A 25,796-nucleotide genomic window follows, 5' to 3' on the forward strand; every position below is an offset into this window, starting at 1 on the left:
GTAAAAGGGCTGTGACCATTTTCCATTAATACTTAACCTTTTGCTGGAGCAGTGCAACCACATATGAGGCTCCAATCCATAAAGCCCAGGAGCTGTTCTGGGTTAATGCTAATTAACTGCCCCCAATCAAAAGAGCAGTCACTTTCCACAAATGTTAGATCATCAGCCTCTATTGTTAGCATCATTCATATCTCAAAATTTAACCAACAGTAAAAAAGAGGTATGTTTTATACACCACTTGAAAACACATCTTTTAACCAAAACTATATATACAAATACAACACCAAAAAAAGAATTATGGTGCATGAAAAACTGGCTATCTCAAATACTTTATCTTTCAAATCTGTCAGGCTTTGAAGGCCTTCACATGTTTATCATTTATAATTTTATTTTATTTATTAGACTCAGCTTTTGTCTACCATATGTCCACTGTGGGTTAACTATTCCCTTAGGCACAATTGAGGACTTTCCATTTGTTGTAAGAAGAGCTAAGTATGAAGGACACAGCCAGAAATAACATTTATACCTCAACCCCAGACAGAAGCACATTCAAACTCAAACGATGGTTCATGCTGCATCTATTTTTTTTTATTAGACACATGTCTACATAATAAAATAAACTTGAGCTACCAATCCATGGCAACAGTGCAAGAGCTTTCATCATTCAAATGAGATATCAAAATTTTATCACCTTCATCAATTGAATATAAACAATTTTCCAAAACATACTTCTAAACTATAAGTTAAAGTTTGGTTTACAAACATTGATTATATGACCATAATTATTTTAATTATTATGTATTTCTATGATATTTCAAATGTTTTTCATCTTTTGATTTTTAAATCCTTACATTAGAAAAATGGACACAGCAGGATTTCTCTTATAACCCTAAATTGAAGACAGGATTTGAAGAGAGAATGGGAGATACAATAACAACTACCACATGCAGCAGTATTATATAATAGGCATGGTTCTAGGAACTTTACATATATTTAACCCTTAAGCTCATTCTATGTTTACGTCTACTTCTAATGAGATAGACGCTATTATCAGCCCCAGTATACAGATAAGAAAACTGAGGTACAAAGAGGATAAATTCACACAGTTAATAAATGAGCCCACATCCAAAGCCAAGTAGTCTTGATTAGGAATCTATACCCCTAGACACTGGTCTTCACTGTCTACTTCTATTAAATATACTTGGGTGGGAGAACACAGTACAAAACAAATATCCCAAGAGGAAAATATAATTCTCATATTTTAAGCTTGAAATTTTGAATGAAAATAAAAAGATTAATTAAGGTTAAGAGTTTGCTTAACAACAACAAAAAAAGACTACATATGCAATGGGAAATGCTTTTTAAATGACTTTATGTGGTACGAAGTCATAAGCATCAAGTGAAGTTATTGTTTTCCCTAGCTTCATTAAGGTATAAATGACAAATAAAAATTGTACATATTAACAGTGTCCACCATAAAGTTTGATATATGCAAACCTGAAAATGATAAAATCAAGCTAATTAACACAGCCATCATATCACATTCTTATTTTTTTGTGGTGAACATTAAAGAACTACTCTTCATAGCAATTTTCAAGTACAGTAGTTCCTTAGTATTTGTAGGGGACTGATTTCAGAAACCCTTGCAAATACCAAAATCCCATCATGCTCAAGTCCTTTACATAACAACATGGTATAGTATTTGCATATAATCTTAACACATCCTCCCATACACTTTAAATATCTCTAGATTAGTTATAATACCTAATATAATATAAACAGTTGTTCTAGTGGATTAGTAAGGGAATACTGACAAGGGGGAAAATCTGCACGCATTCTGCACAGATTCTTTTCCAAATATTTTCCATCTGCAGTTGTTTGAATTCAGGGATGCACAACCTACTGATACAGAAAACCAGCTGTATACATTACTATTACATATAATTGCCATGATGTACAATAGACTCCCAGACTGTATGTATCCTAATTCAAAGTTTATAACCTTTGGCCTTTCTTCCCAACACCCTAGACCCTGACAACCAACTCTACTCTTTGCTTCTATGAGTTCAATGCTTTTAGATTCTACACGTAAGTGATATGATACAGTATTTATCTTTCTGTTGTCTGGTTTATTTCATTTAGCATAATGTCCTCCAAGTTACTCTATGTTATCACAAATGACTGGACTTCCTTTTTAAGGCTGAATAGTATTCTACTGTACACACAAGCACACACATACAACACAGTAAATTTTCTTTATTCATTCAGTCATTGATGGACCCTTAGAATTCTTTTTCATGACTACTGTAAATAATGCTTAAATGAATATGAGAATAAAAAATCAATACATTGATTTCATTTCCTCTGAATATATACCCAAAGTGGGACTCTGGATCATATTTTTTAACTTTTTGAGGAACCTCCATTCTATTTTCATAATCAATATACTAATTTACACCCACAAGCAATGTACAGGTTCCTATTTCTCCACATCCTTGCCAACACCTATCTTTCGTCTTTTTCATAACAGCCATTCTAAAAAGTGGTAATATCTTACTGTGGTTTTAATTTGCATTTCTCTGATGATTAATAATTTTGAACATTTTTTCTCATACCTGTTAACCATTTGTATGCCTCCTTTTGAGAAATGTACATTCAGATCCTTTTTCAATCAACTTACTTGTTTTCTAGCTATTGAGTTGTCTGAGCTTCTTACATGTTTCAAGATAAATTAATTCTTGATCAAATGTACAGTATGCAAATATCTCCTGCCAATCCATAGGCTGTCTCTTCACGGGTGAGTTTTTCCTTTGCTGTGCAGCTTCTTGGTTTGATATGTATTTTTGCTTTTGTGGCAGGTGCTTTTGGGGTCATATCCAAAACAAACAAAAATCACTGCCCAAACAAATGTTAAGAAGCTTTTTTCCTTATGCTTTCTTCTAGCAATTTTCTGCTCTTAGGTTTAAGTCTTTTATTCATCTTGAGTTGATTTTTGTTATGTGGTATGAGATAAGGGTCTAATTTCATCATTTGGCATATAGATAACCAGCTTCCCCAGCACCATTTATTGAAGAGGCTGTCCTTCTCCCATTATGTATCAAATAAATAAAAGTATAAGTGGGCTGGGGTTGTGGTTCAGTGGTAGAGTGCTCTCTTCACACATGTGAAGTACTGGGTTCGATCCTCAGCACCACATAAAAATAAATAAAATAAAGGTATTGCATCCATCTACCTAAAAAAAAAAAAAAATTAGAAAAAAAATAAGTGAAACAGGAGACACTATAAATGATAAAAATAAATACAAAAAATCATTATAAATTATTATGAGCAACTATATGCCAGAAAATGGGATAACCAAGAAGAAATTGGACAAATTTCTGTAAATATATAACCCACCCAGAATGAATCATGAAGAAAATCAAAGCAAATCAATAACTAAGAAGATTGAATTAGTAAGCAAAACTTCAAAACAAAATACCCAGACCTAATGGCCTTACTGGTAAATACTGCCACCGAAGGCACAAATTTGTCTGGTAAATACTGCCACTGAAGGAACAAATTTGAGTCAATCCTTCTCAGACTCTTCTAAGAGAGAATACTTCTAAACTCATCTTCGATGGCCAGCATTATCTTGATATCAAAGCAAGGCAAAAATACTATAAGACAGACAACTAGACTCCAATATTCCTGATGAACATAGATGCAAACATCCACAAAATACTGGCCATACCAAATTCATTAAAAGAATCATAAAGCCAGACATGGTAGTGCATGCCTGTAATCCCAGCAGCTCAGGAAGCTTTGGAAGGAGGATCAGAAGTTCAAAGTCAGCCTCAGCAACATAGCAAGGCACTAGGCGACTTAGTGAGACACTGTCTCAAAAAAATAAAAAGGGCTGGAGATGTTGCTCAATGGTTAGTACCCCAATGTTCAATCCCTAATACCAAATAAATAAATAAATCATAAGCCACCAGAATGAAATGAAATTTATCCCTGGGACATAAGAATGGTTCAACATCAAAAAAATGTGATACAATACATTATTAGAATAACAGATAAAAATCATAAGATTATCTTGATAAATGTAGAAAAGACATGTTAAACTATCCTTCCATGTTAAAAACTCAACAAACTGGGTATAAAATAAATGTACCTCACCATAATGAAGTTCAAATAAGATAAGACTATGACTAACATTATACTCTATCTTCAAAAGCTGAAGCTTTCCTCCTCAGATCAGAAACAAGGTAAGAATGCCCAGTCTCACCATTTATATTCAATATAGTAAATGTCAGAGCCAGAAGAATTAGGCAAGAAAAAGAAATAAAAGGCATCCACATTGGAAGGGAATAAGTGAAACTGTATTTATAGGTGACAGGATCTCACATATAGAAAACTCTACCAAAAACAAAGATTCTACCAAAAACTGCTATAACCCATACATGAATTCAATAAATTATAAATATACAAAATAAGTAGCACTTCCAAAAACAAACAGCAAACTATTCAAAAAAGAAATCAAGAAAACAATTCTATTTACAATAGCATTAAAAACCAAATTGTTTAGGAATAAATTTAACCAAGGAGACAAAAGAATAGTACTCTGAAAACTTACAAAACACTGAGAAAGAAATAAAGAAAACAGTGTGCAGTGGTATTCACCTATAATTCAAACAACTCAGGAGGCTGAGGCAAGAAGATTGCCAGTTCCAGGCCAGTTTCAAGCAACTTAACAAGAATCTATTTCAAAATTTAAAAAATAAAATTGAGAGGTCTGGGGATGTAGCTCAGTGGTAAAGTGCCCCTGGGTTCAATCCTCAGTACCAAAAAAAAAAAAAAGAAGACACACAAATGAAAAGATATCATGTGTTTTCATGAGTTCATGGATTGGAAGAATCCATATTGTTAAATCTATAATCCAAAGTGATTAACAGATTCATTGCAATTCCTATCAAAATTCTATTTTTTTGTAGTTGTAGATGGACAGTATGTCTTTATTTTGCTTATTTTTATGTGGTGCTAAGGATCAAACCCAGTGCCTCACACATGCTAGGAAAGCACTCTGCCACTGAGCTATAGTCCCAGCCCTCCTATCAAAATTCTAATGAAATTTTTCACAGATTAGAAAAAAATGATTCAAAGGGTCAAAGTAATCTTAAATAAAAAGAACAAAATATAGTCACCACACTGATTTCAAAACATACTACAAAGCTACAGTAATCAAACATGACACAAATTAAGTATCCCTGACTGAAATGTTTGAGACCAGAAGTATTTCAGATTTCTGATTTTTTTATTTATCTGAATATACATAGCAAAATATCTGGGGGCTACTATAAAAGTCTACACACAAAAATCACTTAGGTTTCATATAGACCTTATACATATATCCTTAAAGTAACTTTATACAATAGTTTTAATAATTATCTGCATGAAACAAAGTTTCATGGTGTGTAATTTTCCACTTGTGTCATGTGAATACTCAACAAGTTTCCGATTTTAGAGAATTTGATAAGGGATGTTCAATTTCTACTGGCATAAAAATAAACACACATACCCACAGAACAGAAAAAGAGAGCCCAAAAATTAATCTATGCACTTTGGTCAACTGATCTTCAGCAGAATCTGTTAACAGTAAACCCCCTTTTGGGTTGAAAAATCTAGGCTGAGAATTAAGCAAAAGCTAGAAAAAAGAAGAGTACTATTTTTATTTTCTCATCTCAAGAGATCCTCTTACTAAGATAGAAAACTAATTTTTCTAATCATTCATACAACAAATATTTATTGAGCGCTTTCTAGTTAGGGACTAGAGCAACAGCACTGAACAGGATCCATGAAGCCTGAATCACAGAACACCTGCATAATCAAAAAAGTCACTGAAAAGATAATGTCTTCAGAGGCGTCTAATGGTTTAAAAAGCAAAAAATAGCTAAGAATTATTTAAAACAAGTGAAAAACTACTAGTTTCAGGAGCCATCCGTGGGCTGTGTGTGAACTATGTTGTGCTACATAGTAGCCTAAGAAGGGGATAAGTCTGGCACTGGGAACCTCCTGGGGCACCCCCACAGGGACTGATGGCCTGATGCAGGTGAACTTCCCCCTCAAGTTGTGCCAGAGATCCCACACAGCACCTGAGATGGGTGTGACCTGCCAACACATCAATCAACCTGCTGACTACAAGACCTGAAGCAAGACTCTGCTCTTGAAACCTTATCCCTGCCTTTAATGTCCCTCTTCCACATAAATAAAGCACTCAGGGGCTCCATTTTGCTTTTATCAGTGTGGAAGCTCCTCCCACCCCCACTTTCTAAAAATGTTTTCTGTGTTCTGTTTTTTTTGCAGTTCTATTTTCCTCAGCTTTATTTTGCAGTCAGCCCATTCCACCTAGGGGAACCCCATTTCCATCGCTGTGCAGGATGCGGGTGAGAACCTAGGATTCTTTTTCAGTCTCTTTCCATTTTTTATTCATTATCTCAGAACTTTTATAAAAAATTCAGGAAATGGGAACGTTACTATAGAATTTTCTACCTTCTCACTTAATCAGAACCAAGGCAATAAACTGCAGAATACGGAATGGAGATGACTCATTCAAAACTACATTTACAAATGGAGCAAATTCAAAAACTTATTAAACCCATCAGGTGTTCTTTCTCCCTTCCTCCCTCCCTCCACCTTTTTCTCTCTCATAATTTCCATACACATAAAACAAGCTGTACATCGCCTATCCTTAACAAAACCAAGAGTGTCGTCCCACTGTATTAGTCAGATTTTACATTGCTGTGACCAGAATTATTGACAAGAACAACTTAAAGGAGGAAGAGTTACTTTGGGATCATGATTTTAGAGGTCTCATCCATAGTTGTGATTTTATATTCCATTGCTCTAGACCCAAGATGAGGCAGCACAGAATGGGGGAATGTGCTCAAGGCAAACACACATTCTCAGTGCTCATTACCAGTGATCCACCTCCTCCACCCATAACCCACCTGTCTAGTTACCACCCACTCATTCAAACTAGGATGGACTGATTAGGTCACAGCTGTCACAGTCCAATCACTTTACCTCTAAACATCCCTACATTACACAGGAGGTTTTCAGGTGACACCTCACATCCAAACCATGACACAGTCTATACAGCTGCTCCCCCATTTATCAACCACCTATTACGGCAGCATTATGTATACATGTTGCCTCTATTCACTATCTGCAATTCATTTCTTTCCCTTCACTCTTGACCCTATTCTAACCATCGTTCCCCCACCAGCACCATTCAAATGAACCTGCTTGCAAGTTACCTCTACAATGATGAATCTAATAACCATTTTCAGTCCTTATCTGTGGACACTCCCTTCTCCTTAATACACCTTTACATTTGGCTTCCAGAACAGTTCATTCTTATGATTTCCCTTCTATTTCCACCGACCATTGCTAATGTTTCTTTTTTTCCTCAAACTCTAAAACATGGGTATTACCCACTTGCTTAATCTTTGGAAAAGTCATTTGATAAAATTTATCTAGCCTCATGGCCTTAAATGTGGCCCCCCATGTCACTGAATACAACTTTTACCTCCAGACCACATGGGGCTTTGAATGCCAGATATCTATATCCAATGTGTCTACTGAACATCTCCACACAGATTCCAAATAAGCATCTCTAACCAAACTTTTGAACCTCATTCAAAATTTAAGCCTCCCACAGTTTTTGTCATCTCAGTTAAAACAACCTCAGCATTCCAGATGCTTGCATTGAAAATCCTCATACTATATTGCCTCTTCTCTCCTTTACTGAACAACTGATCCATGAGAAAATCCATCAGTTGTACCTTTAAAAAATAAACAAAAGCCAGCCACTTCTCCCTACTTCTCTTAAGATCACCCTGGCCTATGCCACTATTATTTCTCGCCTAGCTTATGTCAAAAGCCTCCGATCTGATTCTCATGCTTTTACTCCTAAACACTACAGTATATTCTCAAAACAAAAACTATCTAAACCTTTTCAAATATTAATCAAATCATTTCACCTTGCTCAAAACCCTCAGTAACTTTCCATCTCAAAGTAAAAGCCAAAGCTCTTAAGCAGCCCACAAAGTCTTTATTGATCCTTCACTCTATATAGCTTAACCTCATTTATGCTATTCCTTTAAGTTCTTATTCCCTATATATAACTACACACAGGTACACATAATTACACACACACACATATATATATATGCATACACACGCACAAACATGCGTGTATTTCTTTGGAATTCCTGGGAGAAAAAACAACAAAATATTGCACAAAAGTCTTTACAACTATCATTTCCCCTCTTCTTATACAACTCATCTCCCATTTACCTATGTAGCACTCTTCCACTTGTGTGCTCTCTCTCCTTTATACCTTTGCTCAAATGTCACCTTCTCAGGCTTTCCTGACTACCATATTTAATGTCTTAATACAAGCTAAGAACAGTGGCATGTGCTTGTAATCCCACTGACTCAGGAGGCTAAGGCAGGAGGATCACAATCTCGAAGCCAGCCTGGGCAATTTAGTAAGACTGTGTCTCAAAATAAAATGAAAAAGAGTGGGGATGTAGTTAAGTGGTTAGATTGACCTTGGGTTCAAACCTAGTATTGCAGAAAAAAAGTAAATAAATAAAATCTTAATAGCATCCTCCATACTTTCTTTCTTCTCCCTTTCCTGCTTTATCTATCTCTTATTATCAAACCCCTTTTCTTTCTTTCTTTCATCCCTATCTTCACTGGAACATACAGCAAGATGAGGGCAGGAATATTTATCTGTTCATTTCTATAGTGAATACCCAGATTGATATGTGCTCAAATATTTATTAAACAAATGAATGGAAAGAAAATAATAAGAAATAAACAAATAACATACCTGCCAATTTGCTTTATTCACACTGCAAAACTAGACAACAACAAGGCTAGAGAGGTAGCTCAATGATACAGTGCATTTCTAGCATGTACAAAGCCCTGGTTCAACCTCCAACACCATAAAAAAAAAAAAAAACTTAAGTATTCATTTGAAAATTTAGAAAAGGATGACACATAAAATGGACACTTAAAATTTAAATTCGAATTCAAGAACAATTTTAAGTTAAAAAATGCTATTTTTACTACTTCCAAAAACACCCTAAAGTTGGCCATATTTCTAAGGTATGCCCGGCAAATAGTAAGAATTCAATAACTCTTAGGTAGATTTCTTACTATTACTATTATTAAATGCACTTATCCATGTACATAGAAATTTGAATTTTTAATGATCTAATAATTGAATTATAAAAGAAGTCAAAGAAATCTTCGCAAAGACAACAGGTTTAGCCTACATATGAAGTTAAACTAAAACTCTCCTAAATCTGTATAGCAACTATTATGTCCCATTCAGTAATCTTACAACTAAACAGTTTGGGTCATCAAATTTTAGGAGTGAGAAATAATTAGGAATATCTAGTACAATTCCCTCATTTTATATATAAGGAAGACCTTAGTGGTTAAGTGAATTGTCCAAGTTCTTATAGCTAAATAAAAAGACAATACCAACAGAAAAGCTGAATTTTTCTGATACACAGTCTAAGTATTCTTTTAAATTACATTGTATCTGTTCTAAATTACCAAAACTACAGTTGAAGGAAACTACTAAAGGGGTCAGTCGAAAAGGTCGGCGCGCACGCAGTGTGCCTTTTCTCCCCGCCCCTCATCGAGTTCAGAGAAACGCGCAGGGCTGGAGTGACCTGAACGTTCATCAGTACCCAATGAGACGCCCAGAGAAGCGTGAGAATTTTGGTGCAGTGACAGAAAGATGAATACCACAATTTTCTTACCCATGAGGCCCTCTTCATTTTCCTTTCAGATCCTGGATGTATTCTCCAATCAAAGTAAACATCTGTGAAGGGTCAGTGACTAGACCTGATATTCTAGAACTCCTCCAGCCTAGAACTCTGGTAACAAGCCTGGAAAGACAACTTCCTGTTTTAGGGTCTCCTCAAGTTGTTGGCCCTGGCCTTGAACTTGAGATCCTCCTGCTTCAGTCTCCTGAATTGCTGGGATTACAGGATCACTAGGCAATGCTGAGCTGACGTGGATCTGGGGCAAACAGTCTGGGCCTCTCAGAACACACACCAAGCCCGGATCGGCTGAATTCAAGCTCCCGTTCACCTGCGTATCGCAGACAAACTGCTGTGACTCAGCGCTAAACGATCCCGCTGAAACAACTGGTCAGCCCTTCTGAACCTGTGGAGGTTAATACCAACCGAGCCTTCATAGGCAGTGGCCACAGGATGGAGACAGGGCTTGGGAGAGCCAGTCAGGACCCACCCCTTGCATTGGTCACCCGACAAAGGGAATGAACTGTCGCCATTTGCATGGGATACCACCATGGCAGAGAACTGACGTCACCAGAATGTGGCGGAGGAGATAACTTCATTGAAACCGGCTGCGACAGCATCAAATAAATTTATAGCAGTAAACAGTAACTCAGCAGTCAAACAGAATAAGAAGTAACATGAGCAGCATGAAAAAGCAAGGAAGAAAAGGAGTACAAACAATGCAGGACAGCCTAAATATTCAGGAGGACCTAGAGGCAGCAGAAAAATGGTCAAATAAAGAACTCAAGGAACACCTTAGACAGATGGAATGGAATCTTAAAGAGGATATGAGACAGCAAATTCAAACAATGAAAGAACACATTCAAAATGAATTACATAAACAGATAAAAGAAGCAAATAAGCATCTTTATCAGGAGATAGAGATTATAAAAAAAATCAAACAATAATTCTAGAAATGAAGGAAACTATAAACCAAATTAAAAACTCAAATGAGAGTATCACTAACAGAGTGGAGCAAGTACACGCCAGAACGTCAGATAATGAAGACAAAATATATCATCTTGAAAAGAGTCTAGCCAACTCAGAAAGGCTGGTAAAAAATCACGAGAAAAACATCCAAGAGATATGGGATAACATAAAAAAAAACCAAACTTAAGAGTCATCGGGATAGAGGAAGGTATAGAGGTCCAAAACAAGGGAATGAGCAACCTGCTGAATGAAATAATTATAGAAAACTTTCCACAAATAAAAAAGGAAACGGATATACAAATTGTAGATGCATACAGGACACCGAGCATACAAAATCACAGTAGACCAATGCCAAGACACATTGTTATGAAGATATCCAATATACAGAACAAAGAGAAAATATTAAAAGCTATAAGAGAAAGGAGGCAGATTACATTCAGGGGTAAACCAATAAGGTTAACAACGGATTTCTCATCACAGACGCTGAAAGCGAGAAGATCCTGGAACAATGTACTTCAAACACTGAAAGACAATGGATGCCAAACAAGAATTTTTATCCAGCAAAATTAAGCTTCAGGTACGACAACAAAATAAAAATCTTTCATGATAAACAAAAGTTAAAAGAATTTGCAGCCAGAAAACCAGCATTGCAAAGCATCTTGAGCAAAACACTACACGAGGAAGAAATGAAAAACAATAACCAAAACCAACAGTGGGAAGTACCTCAGTAAAGACAGAGGGCGGGGGGAAGCTAATCATGGAGAAACAAACCAAATTAAATAATAATAATAATAATAATCAAACATGGCTGGCAGTACAAACCATATATCAATAGTAACTCTAAACGTTAATGGCTTAAACTCTCCAATAAAGCGACATAGGCTGGAAACATGGATTAAAAAAACAAATCCAACAATATGCTGCCTCCAGGAGACACATCTGATTGGAAAAGACATACACAGGCTGAAGGTGAAAGGTTGGGAAAAAATATACCACGCACACGGTCCTCGTAAGCAAGCAGGGGTGGCCATCCTCATATCGAATAAAATCGACTTCAAGACTAAGTTAATCAAAAGGGATAAAGAAGGACATTATATACTGTTAAAAGGAACCATTCACCAACAAGACATAACAATTATCAATATTTATGCACCAAATAAGGGTTCTGCAACGTTCATAAAACAAACTCTCCTCAAGTTCAAGAATCAAATAGACCACAACACAATAATTATGGGTGACTTCAACACACCTCTCTCACCATTGGACAGATCCTCCAAACAAAAGTTGAATAAAGAAACTATAGAACTCAATATCACAATCAATAACCTAGACTTAACTGACATATATAGAATATATCAACCATCATCAAGTGGATATACTTTTTTCTCAGTAGCACATGGATCCCTCTCAAAAACAGACCATATATTATGCCATAGGGCAACCCTCAGTAAATATAAAGGGGTGGAGATAATACCATGCATTTTATCTGATCATAATGGAATGAAACTGGAAATCAATGATAAAAGAAGGAAGGAAAAATCCTACATCACATGGAAAATGAACAATATGTTACTGAATGATCAATGGGTGGCAGAAGACATAAAGGAGGAAATCAAAAAATTCTTAGAGATAAATGAAAATACAGACACAACATATCGGAATCTATGAGACACAATGAAAGCAGTTTTAAGAGGGAAATTCATCGCCTGGAGGTCATTCCTCAAAAAACGAAAAAACCAACAAATAAATGAGCTCACACTTCATCTCAAAGCCCTAGAAAAGGAAGAGCAAAACAACAGCAAATGTAGCAAAAGGCAGGAAATAATTAAAATCAGAGCGGAACCCAACGAAAATGAAACAAAAGAAACTACTGAAAAAATTGACAAAACTAAAAGTTGGTTCTTCGAAAAAATAAATAAGATCGACAGACCCTTAGCCATGCTAACGAAGAGAAGAAGAGAGAGAACTCAAATTACTAACATACGGGATGAAAAAGGCAATATCACAACAGATGCTACAGAAATACAGAAGACAATTAGAAATTATTTTGAAACCCTATATTCCAATAAAATAGAAGATAGTGAAGACATCGATAAATTTCTTAAGTCATATGATTTGCCCAGACTGAGTCAGGAGGATACACACAATTTGAACAGACTAATATCAATGGATGAAATAGAAGAAGCAATAGAAAGACTACCAACCAAGAAAAGCCCAGGACCGGATGGGTATACAGCGGAGTTTTACAAAACCTTTAAAGAAGAATTAAAACCAATCTTTTCAAGTTATTTCATGAAATAGAAAAAGAGGGAGCTCTTCCAAATTCATTCTATGAGGACAACATCACCCTGATTCCAAAACCAGACAAAGACACCTCAAAGAAAGAAAACTACAGACCAATATCTCTAATGAACCTAGATGCAAAAATCCTCAATAAAATTCTGGCGAATCGGATACAAAAACACATCTAAAAAATTGTGCACCATGATCAAGTAGGATTCATCCCTGGGATGCAAGGATGGTTCAATATACGGAAATCAATAAATGTTATTCACCACATCAATAGACTTAAAGATAAGAACCATATGATCATCTCGATAGACGCAGAAAAAGCATTCAACAAAATACAGCATCCCTTTATGTTCAAAACATTAGAAAAACTAGGGATAACAGGAACTTACCTCAACATTGTAAAAGCTATCTATGCTAAGCCTCAGGCTAGCATCATTCTGAATGGAGAAAAATTGAAGGCATTCCCTCTAAAATCTGGAACAAGACAGGGATGCCCTCTATCACCACTTCTATTCAATATAGTTCTCGAAACACTGGCCAGAGCAATTAGACAGACGAATGAAATTAAAGGCATAAAAATAGGAAAAGAAGAACTTAAATTATCACTATTTGCAGTGACATGATTCTATACCTAGAAGACCAAAAGGGTCTACAAAGAAACTACTAGAAATAATAAATGAATTCAGCAAAGTGGCAGGATATAAAATCAACACGCATAAATCAAAGGCATTTCTGTATATCAGCGACAAAATTCTGAAATGGAAATGAGGAAAAACGCCCCATTCACAATATCCTCAAAAAAATTAAAATACTTGGGAATCAACCTAACAAAAGAGGTGAAAGATTTATACAATGAAAACTACAGAACCCTAAAGAGAGAAATAGAAGAAGATCTTAGAAGATGGAAAAATATACCCTGTTCATGGATAGGCAGAACTAACATCATCAAAATGGCGATATTACCAAAAGTTCTCTATAGGTTTAATGCAATGCCAATCAAAATCCCAATGGCATTTCTTGTAGAAATAGATAAAGCAATCATGAAATTCATATGGAAAAATAAAAGACCCAGAATAGCAAAAGCAACTCTAAGCAGGAAGTGTGAATCAGGCGGCATAGCGATACGAGATTTCAAACTATACTACAGAGCAATAGTAACAAAAACAGCATGGTACTGGTACCAAAACAGGCGGGTGGACCAATGGTACAGAATAGAGGACACAGAGACTAATCCACAAAGTTACAACTATCTTATATTTGATAAAGGGGCTAAAAGCATGCAATGGAGGAAGGACAGCATCTTCAACAAATGGTGCTGGGAAAACTGGAAATCCATATGCAGCAAAATGAAACTGAATCCCCTTCTCTCGCCATGCACCAAAGTCAACTCAAAATGGATCAAGGAGCTTGATATCAAATCAGAGACTCTGTGTCTGATAGAAGAAAAAGTTGGCTCCGATCTACATATTGTGGGGTCGGGCTCCAATTTCCTTCATAGGACACCCATAGCACAAGAGTTAATAACAAGAATCAACAAATGGGACTTACTCAAACTAAAAAGTTTTTTCTCAGCAAAAGAAACAATAAGAGAGGTAAATAGGGAGCCTACATCCTGGGAACAAATTTTTACTCCTCACACTTCAGATAGAGCCCTAATATCCAGAGTATACAAAGAACTCAAAAAAATTAAACGATAAGATAACAAATAACCCAATCAACAAATGGGCCAAGGACCTGAACAGACACTTCTCAGAGGAGGACATACAATCAATCAACAAGTACATGAAAAAATGCTCACCATCTCTAGCAGTCAGAGAAATGCAAATCAAAACCACCCTAAGATACCATCTCACTCCAGTAAGATTGGCAGCCATTATGAAGTCAAACAACAACAAGTGCTGGCGAAGATGTGGGGAAAAGGGTACACTTGTACATTGCTGGTGGAACTGCAAATTGGTGTGGCCAATTTGGAAAGCAGTTTGGAGATTCCTGGGAAAGCTGGGAATGGAACCACCATTTGACCCAGCTATTGCCCTTCTTGGACTATTCCCTGAAGACCTTAAAAGAGCGTACTATAGGGATAGTGCTACATTGATGTTCATAGCAGCACAATTCACAACAGCAAGACTGTGGAACCAACCTAGATGCCCTTCAATAGACGAATGGATAAAAAAAAATGTGGCATTTATACACAATGGAGTATTACTCTGCACTAAAAAATGACAAAATCATGGAATTTGCAGGGAAATGGATGACACTAGAGCAGATTATGCTAAGTGAAGCTAGCCAATCCCTAAATACAAATGCCAAATGTCATCTTTGATATAAGGAGAGCAACTAAGAACAGAATAGGGAGGAAGAGCATGAGAAGATCACCATTAAACAGGGTCGAGAGGGGGGAGGGAAAGAGAGAGAGAAGGGAAATTGCATGGTAAAGGAAGGAGACCCTCATTGTTATACAAAATTACATATAAGAGGAAGTGAGGGGAAAGGGGAAAAAAAACGAGAGAGAGAAATGAATTACAGTAGATGGGGTAGAGAGAGAAGATGGGAGGGGAGGGGAGGGGGGATAGTAGAGGATAGGAAGGGCAGCAGAATACAACAGACACTAGTATGGCAGTATGTAAAAAAGTGGATGTGGTACCGATGTGAATCTGCAATATGTATACGGGGTAAAAATGGGAGTTCATAACCCACTTGAATCAAATGTATGAAATATGATATGTCAAGAGCTTTGTAATGTTTTGAATAACTAATAATAAAAAATAATAAAATAAAATAAAAATTTTTTTAAAAAGAAACTACTAAAGGGACTTAAATTATGTTAAAGAAAATGTCAAACCCCTTTTCACAAGGAAATCTGGTATTGTAACTCTGCTTTTAGTATAACCTTTATATATAATAATTAATTTCTTCTACAATTTAAAATCAGTCAGAAACAAAGTCAATTATGATTCCTTAACATTTAATAGACCTTCTCTATTGTGAAGAAGACAGAATAAATTACATACATATAGTTATAGGACTCCCCCAAAACCAAAGAAAACAAAAACTGTAATACTTCTTAGGCTAAATAAATTACAATACTATCAAAATTGCTTGAGGTAAGCTATCCAAAGTAACTGCAAAATAATGAAATAAGATCATTGCAGCTGGGTGTAGTGGCACATGCCTGTAATCACAATGGCTTGGGAGGCTGAGGCAGGAGTTCAAAGCCAGCCTCAGCAAAAGCAAAGCACTAAGCAACTCAGTGAACACTGTCTCTAAATAAAATACAAAACAGGCTGGAGATGTGGCTCAGTGGTCAAGTGTCCTTGAGTCCAATCCCTAGTACCAAATAAAAAACAAACAAACTATCGGGTAAACAACTATCAGGTAAAACTATCAGTTTTTGATTAATGTTGTGAACAGCTCTCATTTGACATTTTCTTCCCGAGCAGTTGTCACTCACATTACCAGTATGAAGGCAAGCTTATTCTTACAATTTGGAGGTACTATTCAACCAATAAAACTTAAAATACTATCAAAATGTCATGAAAATAAAATAGGAGTGTGAATAATCGTGTAGGAGAACACCTTTGTGTGAATATTAAAAAACTTTCTCTCTTGGTATGTAGAAAGCTTTCTGTATCTTCCAGTAAGTAAATAACCACAGCTGTTTGAAAAATTTACATGTCAAGAGAAAAAACAGTAACGAAGCAGCAACAGTAACATTAGTTTCATCTGAAATACACACTTGGGCTGGTTCTTCAGGATTACTACTATCTGAACCAAAAAAGAAGCAAAGGATTAAAAGAAATAGGGGAAGGGGCAAAATGTGTGAATTTCAACCATATAAACAGAATAAATGTTTCAAATCCTCAAAAGAACTGTTTACGCTTTATAAATTACAGCTCTCTTAAATTTTAACAACGACTTTTTCACCTTGGTATAATACTGTAGGTGATAAATTTTATAGGAGCTGGTATGATTCCTTCAAGATAAGAATCAAATTAAACATTACCTATTCAAATGTACATTTCTGCTCTCTAGAGGAAATAAGAACTTTTCTAGACTCAAAAGAGTCACAGTATAGGCAAACATTTTTACATAAATTCCAATGAAATTTTCAAATTTGACACTAACCATTTTTTATATTCTTCTATTACTAAGAAAAAAAGGAAGTTTTTAAAAGTCTTGTGTTGATTTTATTAAGAACATCATCAGTAAAATCTTCAACTTAAAATTTACTTGTTTTACTAGAATATTCCCACTGAGTCCAGGGAACACAACTTAGAGAGTACATTAAAATGTAACCTTTAAACCTCCCAATGTAAAACATCACTTCCTGGGCAAAGATAGTTCTCCAAGAACAATCAATCACTGTTAAGAAGAATATACATTCCACATTGTTAATTAGTGTTGATGCACTCTTCTCTATGCCCTCATCTGTCAGGAAGATTGTTTAAAAATCTGAGTTATTAGTCTTTATTTGGGAAAGGATCTGGTTAATATCTTTAAGAGTAGAAATCATTCATCCATCCACTCTATACCGGAGCATGATAATTCCTACACCCAATACAAGTTACTGATAACCACCACCCCTTCACTAACTACACAGCTATAAATCAGAAAGAGGGCAGCTCCTATGCAACCCCTGTTAATTCTGTTTACAATCTATCCAACTGAGAATGTTAGCTAGCCCAGGAAGAAACTGGCTGATGGATCAGATAGTAGAAAGGCGTAACAGATTAAAGATAGAAAAATAACAAAATGACAAATTAAAACGCCAAGTGGTTATAAAACATGGACTGAATTTAAAATTAATGTTTGAAAATTAACATTCCTAAATTTTCATTTCATTTTATACCCTTGCCTGAAACACTGGAGAAAAATTTAAACTGTACTTCAGTGCAGATCATGGTTTTCTTTTAATTAAACATAAAATTAAAACTACGTAAAGTAAAAATGGTAGAGGTTTCTATTATGTAAGTCACAAGTTAGGAAAAAGAAGCAAATTTCCTAATTTTTTTGTATTTATTTATCCTAAAATCAGAATGTAAAATTTCTGACATTTTATTTCAAACACTAGCCAACATAATACAACTAGGATGTATTTCCTAAGAAATCCCACTGACATTATTCATCAGGGTGGAATTCAGTGGAACAGTTAGGTCTGAAGACCATCTAATAGATTCCCTATATCTAAATATGTATTTTCCTCGTTAGGAAAACATTTTCTCCGAATAACACACCCTGGGCCATAAACACTTCTAATTTCAACAGAGTCTTCATGAAAAGGCTTTTATCCATTCATTCGGTATTCACTCATTCAGGCACTGTTCTCAGTGATGAAGTCCTTAGCTTTCATAAAGCTTAAATCTGTTAGTGGAGAAAGGCAGACAAGAAATAATGACAGATGGCAATAAGACTATATGGAAAATTGAAACATAATGACCTGAAATAAAGGATTTTGTGGGGCTCCTGTACTGAATGGTCAAAGAAGGCAACTTTAAAAAGATGACATTTAAAATGAAATGAAATGACCTATGGAGCTAGCAAAAATCAAGGGAAAAGCATTTCAAGCAGAAGAAATTCTAGTACAGATTAACTTGGAATGTTTTAGAAACAGGAAAAAAAATAGAATAATGAGTCTTCAGCATACAGTGGGCAAGAAAACATGTAGAAAATGAGGTCTGGGAGACAGGGAAGGACCAGATCATGTATACCCAGCAAAACTGGATAAAGAATCTGGATTTGGGGCTGGGGATGAGGCTCAAGTGGTAGCGCGCTTGCCTGGCATGCGTGCGGCCCGGGTTCGATCCTCAGCACCACATACAAAGATGTTGTGTCCGCCGAAAACTAAAAAATAAATATTAAAATTCTCTCTCTCTCTCTCTCTCTCTCTCTAAAAAAAAAGAATCTGGATTTCACTGGAAGTATGATAAGAAAATACTAAGGGTTTTGAGCAAAAGAATCATATAATTTGATTTGTCACTTGACAACTGAGTCACAGAAGAACAAAGTTAAGAGCAGGAAGACTAGTTAGGGGAATACTGTAATAGTTTACATGAGCAGTGACAGTGGTATGTTAAGCCATGGCCAAGTTCATCCATGAAGAGCCCTTAAGGGGACATAAATTAAATACCTAGAGGCTCTGCAGTTGAAGTGAGAGTGAGCCAAAACTGGAATAGCATGACTTTCACAGCCAGGAAATTAGGTAGATTCTGCTCCCTGCCTTGTGCCTCCTTGCACAAGTTTATATGGTTTATATGGTAATATAATGGTTTACAGGTGCTTATGCAACTGAAGTTGTGGCCTTTCAGACATCTCACTCTACATGGAGTGGCCAAGATCACTAAATGTCAGCTGAATTTCTGTGACAGGCACAGAATAAAGCAAATGAGCTACATTCTTTCTTGTTTTGAAATTTACCTACCAGGAATTTCTTTTTTAACTCATTATAAGTATAAGATATAAGGATGTATAAGATTTAAGGATGCTGATTCATAATGTAGTTGGTGGGGTGGGGGGAGGATTAGATGAACTCTAGATAGGGTAAAGGGGAGGGAAGAAAAGGGAGGGGGGGCATGGGGGCAGAAAAGACGGTGAAATGAGATAGACATCAAAGTACATGTATGAAGACATGAATGGTGTCACTCTACTTTGTGTACAACCAAAGATATGAAAAATTGTGCTCTATATGTATAATATGAACTATAATGCATTCTGCTGTCATATATAATAAACTAAAATTTAAAAATAAAAAAAACTTAAATGTTTCATTTTTAAAAAATTCATCTTTATATCAGACTACCCTCTATCCTCAATTCAAGTTTAGTATTTGATATAAAAAGCAAATAATCTTATAACTTACTAAATATAAGCTCATTACATGGAAAAAGTTCACACACACACATACACACACACATACACAAACACACACTCCTTCTACTAACTTTGGCTAAAAGCTGACTACTGCTGTTAATATTTTAACAGACTACATATATTTCTTTTCAATATTTGTTTTCTATTTAAGTTGCAAAAAACAGGATACAACAGTTAAAAAACACATTTAAGCAGATGACTATGTTTCAATGTTGAGAATAATCTAGTTTTAAATGTCTATCATATTTCTCTTGTTTTTCCTTTAGTTAATGTGTGAAGTCTTTGTGAATTTTACTGCTTTTTGGTTTTTTAAAAATATATTTTTAGTTGTAGAAGACACAATACCTTTATTTTATTTTATGCAGTGCTAAGGATTAAACCAGGCCACACGTGCCTGGCAAGTGCTCTACCACTGAGCCCAGCACTAGACCCAATTTACTGCTTTTTAATGTAATTATATTCCCAAAAAGAAAATGAATACATACTACTATATCATACTAATGTAACATCAATTTGAAAACAGAAATCATAAAATATTGAGGAAGCTCAGAGTTAAACCCCTAATATTCTTAACTGCAGAAAGATCTTTCATTACATGATCACATAAAATTGAGCTAGTGACAGATTATACAGTAAACAATATCCTGGAAAATGTTCATCTAGAATCTCTTCATTTTACATGTATAACAGTCTATGTGACTGCATACTCTATGATCTCATTCTGAAAGAGAATATTATAAAAACATGTAAGGAAGTAGTTAGAGCGAAGCCAAAAGGGGGGAAAAAAACTGACTTTTATACTATTAAATCTCAAGTAAAATACTGCATTAATTTTCTTTAAAAAAATCCAAATAACATATAAATGTTTATTCTTAAAACCTGGGCATGCCAACACCAGCCCAGTTCATAGCTCATTTAGTCTGATTTCCTGTCTTTGACAGGGATCAGTGGTGGATGCCTCACAAATAGCATAAACATGTAACAATGTACATAATTATGCCCCACTATACCATTATCTCAGATGGTGGTTAGATTATATTCTGAAAGAAACAAAAATGAATCCCCTCCTCCCTTTATAATTTCCCATAAATGATGGGAAACCCCCAATAAAGCATAACTTTCACCATAGTATAAGCCAATGTGTTGGTAACATGATAAACAGTTAAGAAATTATCTCCTAAAATGAAAAGCTGAATCCAGAAACCGAACCTAAGATCATCAAAACTGAAGATTTGTAAAGGAAGATTTCAATGAACTGAAAAGCAACTGATTCATTTAAAAATAATTATTTATAAAACAGATGAGAAAATTTGACATACTTTTTTTAATATCTTTTAGTTGTTGATGGATCTTTATTTTATTTTCTTATTTATATGTGGTACTAGGAATCAAACCCAGTGCTTCACATGGATGAGGCAAGCACTCTACGGCTGAGCTACAACTCCAGCCCCATTGACATAACCTTTAAAAACTCAAAAAGTACAATTTCTATCCAGATCATGCCATTTTGTGATATGTAATACTGTTTTCTAGTGAATACTATATATTTTTAACTCTTAAGAGAAATGGCATCCAAGCCTGTTTTGCAATGGTTTTAAATTAAGACTTAGATTTATTAAATGCTCATCTCAGTGTGTACAATCAGCAATGTATAAATCTTGATCTGGCTATACAGGAAACACTATTTTCTAAACAATTACAGAGAAAAAATTACTATATTTTCAAAGACCTTTGGAGAAGGTAATTCTCTGGGCAGTATATATGGGTATTGAGTTAACAATCCTTGTAGTTAGGAAACAGTTCCTGACTTACATCCTCTACTATACAATTTGAAATTTTTCCTCTCTTTCTGATTTCAAGTAAGTTGGAGAATATCAGGTCAAATCTAATATTTCATATCTGAAAGCCTTTATCAATGATTCATTTCCTGTGAACCAAATAGCAGTCCTGCACTAATTTTAGTTTTAAAATTTTATATGATATATCTCATAGCCTGAGAAACAGATATCAAAAAATGGCTATCCATAATTTTTACCAAGGACTGCTCCTCTCCTAATATAAAGCACTCTTTCTCAAAAAGAAAAACTACAAAACAAAAACCACTGAACAAACCACAAAAATTCTGAAAAGGAAGTTCATAAGTGATTGGAGCAAGAAACAATGCATATAAAATTCTATGCAGACACTGCTTCCTTCTCTAAAACAGAAGATTATTTAACGAAATATATCTCAAAACTTCAGGGACAGAGCCGAAGCTGCAATGCAATATCATAAACTCTACAGCTGTGTTGCTGTTCTTAATAGTCCATGCTGCTTCCTTAGACCACAGGAAGCCAAAACACACAGAGTCAGGACTGAACTTACCTTCACAGGAATTGGCCAAAACCAGCAGAGCAGTTATGAGAGAGCAAAGATCAAAATAGTTATTAAACAGTACATATTCATTACCACACTGTAATGCCTAAATGGGGGATTAATACGCATTTAAAAGATGTTTACTACAATATGATGTACACTACATGGTATACTGTGAATTTCAAAGAACAGATACTATTTATGAAAATAAAGTTATTGAAAAGACTGAACACACTCTTAAGAATTTTCTACTCTGTTTCCAGTTTGGAAACAGCTTCCAAAAAAGTCAAATGTCTTTGTAAGTTCTCAGTTCAGGTGGCTACAACAAAATACCACAGACTGACGGCCTAAACAACCAACATTATTTCTCACAGTTTCAGAGACTGAGAAATCTAAGACCATGGTGCAGTTGACTCAGGATCTGGTAAAGGCCCTCTTCCTAGTTTACAGACGGCCACCTTCCTGCTATAACCCCACATGGCAGAAAAAGACCACCTCTCTCCTCTCTGTTCCTATAAAGGTATTGATTTCATCTAAGAGGGCTCCATTCTCTTTATTAACAACCACCCAAGAGCCCCACCTCCAATTTCCATTATGTTAGGGATTTGAGTCTCAAGATATGAATTAGGAGGGGGACACAAATATTCAGTTTACAGCAGCAAACAAACTTTACTATAAATAAGTAGTAAGAACTTACTTTTATTGCCCACCAAAGCAACCAGCGGCTGAGTTTCTGATTCTTCACTCACTTTCTTCACCACAGTATACCAATCTTCTAAATTCTCAAAGCTTTGATAATTTGTAATATCATATACTAAGAGGATTCCCTGTCACAAAAGAGGTACAGAATATTTGTAATGTACTACTTAAAAAATATTAATTATGAATATTCTTCAATTATGCTTCAGATATATCAAGTAGAATATAAAAGATAAAAATGTAGAGTTTTTATACATAAACTGACTTTATTATAAATCCTAGCACATAAATAATACTAAATGTTCTTTCAATATAAATCCAGTAATTAAAATATAATGCAACCCAGGGTATAATTTTATCAAAAGTGATTTTCCTGTAAGATATGCTTGGCAAATTACAGTAAATAAAATCAGGGCTGGGATTGTGGCTCAGCAGTGGAGTGCTCGCCTCGCACATGCAGGACCCTGGGTTCAATCCTCAGTACCACATAAAAAAATAAATAAGTGAAATAAAGATAATGTGTCCAACTACAACTAAAAAATAAATATTTTAAAAAATAAAAATAAAATAAAATCATATCACACAAAAAGGAAAGGCTGCAGGTCTACAGTCCTGTCTCTCACGTTCTTGAGGTCAAACATTTAAGCTTTTTAATGAATAACCATCTGTTGCTATTTTTTTAAAGAATTTTTTAAAATGGAGATTCCATGACATCCCTTGATAGTCCATTTCAGTGTTTAACACAATTTTCTTTAAATGAAAAGTCGATTTCCTCTTTTGGTCCTCTGTGCATTTGGAGAACAACTTGAGAGTATCTTCCTTATAATAACCCTTCATATACTTGAAGACAGTTAAGTAACTCCTTTACCGTCTGCTTTCCAGAGTAAATAAACTGAGTTCCTTAAACTTGCCTCAAAGGGCCTATTTTCTGTCCCTTTAATCATAGTTGTTGATTCTTCCCAGGACATACTACATATAGTTTTTTGACATCCTCTTTAAAATGAGCAATGTAAAACTGGACATGATACTGTAATAAGAGTCTGAGTAAAGCCAAATATAACAGAGAGATTGCTTCCTGCCTCTTATATATCATATTTCTCTTAATTTATCCCATTATTTTGCAGGGGAAGAATGAAAAGTATATACATACACAAAAATAACTTCCACATTCTTGATTCTCATCCAGTTTGTGGTCAAATACTTAATACAAAGTTCTGCATAAGTCTGGACTCTAATGGCATCTATGTCTACTTCTTAGAGTGAAGTACTTTTTGCATTTACTATGCATCAGATGTATGTCTTTCATTAATTCTCACAATAATCACGTGAGGCTGGCATTATCATTCCCATTTTACTGATAAACAAAGGTTACACACCAATGTCATAAAGATAGGTAAGTGGGTCAAGCCAGAATTTGAGTCAAGGACTAAATGACTAAAAACATTTCTCTGACAACTATACACCACGCATTGTGCTCGGTGCTAGGGTTATAAGTTCCAAACTCTAAGGACCTCATAGTTTCGTAGCAAAAATCAGACACATAAGTAGACAAGGATATACAGTAGTCATGGCCAGTAATATGCTGGTAAATATCCAGCAACTGGCTTAGGCTCAGTGAGGCTGGGAGTGGGAGTACTATTGTACTATTTGCCAAAATTTAGGCAGAGATTGGTAAAATAGAGCCTGTGGGTTGAGTCTGGCACAGAGCCTATATGTGTAGATAAACTTTTATTAAAACATCATCATACTCATTTGTTTAAGCATTACTAATGGCTGCTTTTGTGGACAACTGCAGAGTTGATTAGTTGCAACAGAGATAGTACAGCCTACAAAAAGGCCTAAAATATTCCCTACCTAGCTTTTTACAGGAAAAGTCTGCAAATTCCTAGTCCAGATCAATGTGTCCAAAATTTTCCATTCAGTGATCCTTATAAATTTTTCAGGACTCATAAAAAGACAGAAGGATAAACTTATTAACTGATTTAGCCATCTAAACAACCCTAATGCTTCTCTGATCATTCTCAATACAATTTAAGGTAAAAATATTATATTGTTTTTGATATTATCATCATAATTAGTACCAGTTTTGATCTTCACCATTTTTGTGAAAATCAGAGAAGATTAAGAAAAGCAAAAATATTAAAATACAAAAGGAATTCTAGGACTTTCAGTTTCAGCTCCAACATATAAAAAATTGGTAAGTGATCACACCTGTCCTTAAACAAGGAAAAGTCTGGGCACAATGAAAATCAGTGACTTTATTCTTAGACTCATCAGAGAACTGAGATTGCAAGGCAAATCACCATTCTGAAATATACAGAGACAGGAGAATTCAGATAGTTATTGTCAAGATCAGCTTACCTGGAGTAGAAGCTACTAGAGGCAGTAAATGGTAATATCTAGATGTTAACTTTGTTAGCAGTTTTAACAAATTGCTAGCAATAGTGGTCAAGCTTCAGTGGAATATACTAGGGGCACATAGTCTTAGGGTTACCCCCACACCTCCATGCGTCTTACCTCCAGAAACTTGGGGAAGAGCCAAGAAAAATTCCCTCATGGCTCTGAACGGGGAGAGAGAGAAAGTAACCATTGTGAGATATTTCCAGAGTCTTATGTTCCCTAGGAGAAGGAAAGTTTCCAACTCCAGTCTCCTCTGGCCATTGTGTTTCACTAAGTGGGAGAAGCTCAAATACAGTTGTAAAGAGAAAAGCTCCATGACACAGGCCACTAAAAACTGAGAATGCAGAATTCTTTCCCTTCCCCATAATTAGCCACATTACTGACAGTGTT

The 25,796-nt window shown here is 35.3% G+C and overlaps 1 protein-coding gene across 3 annotated transcripts in view; it reads right to left on the reverse strand.

Annotated features, from left to right (window-relative positions):
* Rab28 (RAB28, member RAS oncogene family) overlaps positions 1-25,796 on the reverse strand; it is a 107,218-nt gene that overhangs the window by 62,891 nt on the left and 18,531 nt on the right. For all 3 annotated transcript variants that reach the window (XM_027939378.2, XM_027939385.2, XM_071614151.1), the window contains exon 4: positions 23,005-23,134. In XM_027939378.2, the coding sequence (XP_027795179.2) occupies positions 23,005-23,134 (130 nt within the window). The remainder of the gene's footprint in view (positions 1-23,004; positions 23,135-25,796) is intronic.

The sequence above is a fragment of the Marmota flaviventris genome, chromosome 7, assembly GCF_047511675.1.
Source record: "Marmota flaviventris isolate mMarFla1 chromosome 7, mMarFla1.hap1, whole genome shotgun sequence".
NCBI lineage: Eukaryota > Metazoa > Chordata > Mammalia > Rodentia > Sciuridae > Marmota > Marmota flaviventris.